Source organism: Toxorhynchites rutilus, unplaced genomic scaffold (genome assembly GCF_029784135.1).
Source record: "Toxorhynchites rutilus septentrionalis strain SRP unplaced genomic scaffold, ASM2978413v1 HiC_scaffold_333, whole genome shotgun sequence".
Classification (NCBI taxonomy): domain Eukaryota; kingdom Metazoa; phylum Arthropoda; class Insecta; order Diptera; family Culicidae; genus Toxorhynchites; species Toxorhynchites rutilus.
In genome coordinates, this window is record NW_026599909.1 from 8050 (window position 1) to 11965 (window position 3916).

General features: G+C 38.6%; 1 protein-coding gene across 1 annotated transcript; it reads left to right on the forward strand.

The window, feature by feature from the left end:
- Positions 1 to 366: 366 nt before the first annotated feature.
- On the forward strand, positions 367 to 3714 carry LOC129782014 (uncharacterized). The gene is made up of 3 exons (XM_055789502.1): positions 367 to 510; positions 1143 to 1257; positions 1565 to 3714. The coding sequence occupies exons 1-3, from the start codon at positions 443 to 445 to the stop codon at positions 2075 to 2077; spliced, it is 696 nt and encodes a 231-aa protein (XP_055645477.1). The 5' UTR covers positions 367 to 442; the 3' UTR covers positions 2078 to 3714.
- The last annotated feature ends 202 nt before the right edge of the window (positions 3715 to 3916 follow it).

Here is a 3916-nt window from a genome sequence, read left to right on the forward strand (position 1 = left end):
AGCCCCCTATAGTTGTCCCTATTCTCCGAACAAAACACCAAAAAAGCATCGAATGACATAAGCGAAACAATCAAACAGCTTTCGTTTATTAGTTTGATACGGGCCGCTTCCTCGAAAAAGGGGTGAGCGTTTGCGGAAAACGAAAGCTGCGGGCCTCACTCCAGGGGGGGGGGGGTTGATAAAAATACCAAAACATGAGCCAAGCATAACCGAATTATAGCTCAGCCGAGAGTGGGAGAAACAACGGGAAGCAACAGAGGAAAAGAATACCTAAAAAAGAACTGAAAGTGTGGCAGGACCTAGCACAACACAAAAGACCTGAAAAAGGTTGTTGCGGAAGTAGGCCTTCCCCATTCGCGAACGGACGGTTTGTCCGTTCGGTTCGATCGTTTGATGGTGGATAATCCTTTTTATGCTGTGCGATCAGTGAACTGCTTTAAATATGAATGTGATACGATTTAAACTTCCGGAAAATTTCCATCCCAAAACGAAAGTGTACCGACGAAAGAAGTAAGAAATTGAATTGTGCACGTATTATCAGTATCTGTGTTAAGGTTTATCAAGCTTTATTATGAGGATGAATTAACTATTGATGATTCCACCTCGATAAAATTGAATATCGAACCGAAGCTTGCTTGAGAAGCAGAAGTTGTGCAACGTTAAAGCGTAGTTCAACAAGTCAACTAAATTTTCCAGGCCTTTGAACATCCGGCATTGTACACCAAGCGTCGAGTTTTGCATCCTGGCAGTTGAATAATGTGCTTTTCCGCGGTTGCAACTATAGCACCAGTGTTCAAGTAGGTGTTACACCTCAAAGGTATGCTGCGGGATGAGAGATATTCACTAGCAAGGATGCAGCGGTGAGGGTAGCGTAGGATCCGGTTATAGTTTTTCCCCGAGGTCGCGACACGAGCGGAGAGGGAAAACTTATTCAATTTATGCTTTGATGTGAAAACTAATTAGTGTCGTACTTTGTCTGATGTGCCCTCTACATTTCCATGGAAATTTATCGTAATGATCGATAGTTTGCGTGGATTGTGATGTAGCTTAAAAACCGATTGGAAAAGGAAATCCTTTGTTGTTTTTTTTCGATGCAATAATTTCACAAGAGTAATCTCAAGTCACTTCTGCTGTATTCGCAGGATATCTCGCTGTGTTTGGATTTCGCCGGATACCCTATTCACGCTTTGCGAAGTGGTTCTTCGAAAACTACTGCTGCATGTTGTACCGCGGCAGAAGTTTTGGCCTTTCGTTATTGTAAGTACTGAATAAAACATATTATGATGACACTTTTCCCAATGTAAACCACATACTGATTAGAAAAGTTCTTCTCTCGAAGTGCTTTGAAGTGATAGCATCTATAAAAACAATGTTCCGTGAACAATTGTTTCTACTTTTCTTCATATTATAATAACTAGTTTGCTTCGAGGCAATAAGTTAAGTTAAACAAATTAAAACACATAATTGCCATTTAACATTGTTACTTTCCGCCGTTCAGAGAGAGCACCTCATTTTCCAACGAAAAATAATATCTTCAAACATTGTGTTCTTTCTCCCCCAACAGTCTCTTTTACCGAATGAAACCGCTCGCAGCAGCGTCTGGCATCAGGTCGAGTGTCCCTGGGATTTCAACCGGCCTCAGCACGCCACTGTTAACTACTCCAACCATTGGAGCCTGCTGTCAACAGCGGCGCAGCACCAACACAAGACACTGTCGAATATCCGTGTCGGTTCGTTGGTGCGGAACAAAATAACCCAGCAGCTGCTGCTAGATCTGGACTATTGCAGCAGCAGTGGCAGCGAGTATCAGCAACACCAGGGATCCCAGTATGAGCTTACCAATCGGGAGCTGTACAGGATGGGATTTTCCAGCCCCGAGAATTCAGCGTGCGATTGTGGCAAAAACTGTGGTCAGTGCAAACGTAATCTAGCCCGGACTCGGGAGGAAACGAAGCCAGTGATTCAACAGTTGGTGATTCTGGGCCACAGCAAGATGCAGCCAGCAAGGCGGGGCACCTGGCAAATGCAAATTAATGGCGACAGGTTCGGAGCCGGCTGGAGCCAAGTGAAAATGTAATGCATCACGGAACGGAGTGGAGTGCCAACTTACCTGCACTACTATTATCACAGAATCATTTTGTAACGGACCGAAGATGTCCTCGTTCAGGATCGTCTGCAGCTCGTTGTAGCGGTGTATCATGCGAAGAATCTCGCTGATGTTTGCCGATCGTTGGGCGCCCTCAGACACTCCCGCGCTCGTTCCATTTTGACCTAAATTGATGTTGTTTTCATTGGAAGAAAGAGAAAAAGAGATAGTGAATCAGGATTAGTAAGGAAGTAAAATAATTGCACTGGTAGTTATTGCACAAATTACGGCTGGATTATTTCCTCGTTGCTAACAGAAACACAGTCCATATAATAAATTGTAGAGGAATTGAAAGTTATGCTATGGGGAATAGATTCTCTGAAACTGGTTTTAACATTGAACAACATGAAAGTTTTAGATACAAGAATTTCATTATATAGATTATAAATTACAGAGGGCGTGTAGCATAACTTAAAACCCCATTTCAAATCCCATTTTAAACTCCACAATAAACTCTTTATTCTGCTTCCCTATAAGCAATCAATTGTTTTATATTAAATGACTCTTGCGCGAGCAATTCAATTTTTACTTTTCCCACAAATCATTCTTCAAGCATGACTTCATCAATTGCTTTCCCCACAAATTATTCATTATCCATAAAAACTAACATGTATGCGCTAGCAAAACATCCATTCCGTGTCAAACCGATATGTGGTTCTCAGATTTTCGTCAAAAGTGGTAATTTTGTTCGTTATCGCAAAACATTAGATCCGTATTTTTTTATTTTTTTATCAGGGTGCCCTTTATCATTTTAGTGTGGTTCGAATTTTTTTCCACTTATTCCCAAAAATGACTTTTTTCAAAAATTCATAACTTTTGAACCACTGAACCGATTCAGATGATTGACATATCAAATTGAAGCCAACGAGCCAATGAAGCCAATAGCTTTTTATTGAAAAAATATTGAACTTGCAAAGAAACTGGATTTTATTTTCGTTATTATTGTTTTATTCGTTTTTTATTGTTTTCATGGCTCTGGAAGGCTAGAAGGCGCTTTTTTATATTTTTTATTGAATTTGTTTTTTTACATAACATATCTCGATATTTTTTCGTTTTTGTAATATGATTTTTCAAAGTTAACCGATGGTTCGAAAAATAATTATTCCCCTCCACAAAACTTACAACAAAAATCATAACATTTGAACAACTGCACCGATTCACATGATCAACATATCAAATTGAAGCTTATGAGTTAGTTTTCTTCGGAAAAATATTACTTTTGCGAATTGAATTTTGGACTCCAAATCAAAACAATCCCAAACAGGAAAAGCTCTACGCACTTTATTTGGAATTAACTCTAGGGTTTTAAAATAAGCTCAATGATGATCATGTTCTGGACTTTCGACGTGAGCGATCACGTTCGAATTTGCTTGAGTTTCTGATCATGAGTAATCATGGCATTATATGTATATGGAGTCTTTTAATAAGAAGTAAAAGTTAATAAGAAAGGGTTCATTATCAAACGAACTCTATTCCTTCCTATTTGAATGCGATGAACGCATTTGGCCGAATTTTCGAAACTTAAAATTTTTGTATGTTAACAATCATTTTTAGCCACAAATTATGAATCCTGATGTGATTTAAAACGAAAAGGGTTATTATCAATCTCCTTCAAAATGTAGCCATTCTCGAAATATTTAAAAAAATATTTCTAATTTATAATCTTTTTCATAGTAAATAATCTCTTTTAATATGTTTGTCGTGTTATATCGCCATGTTCATGAAATTTTATGAATTTTCTTATAATTTCCAACAATTTTTTCGATTGAT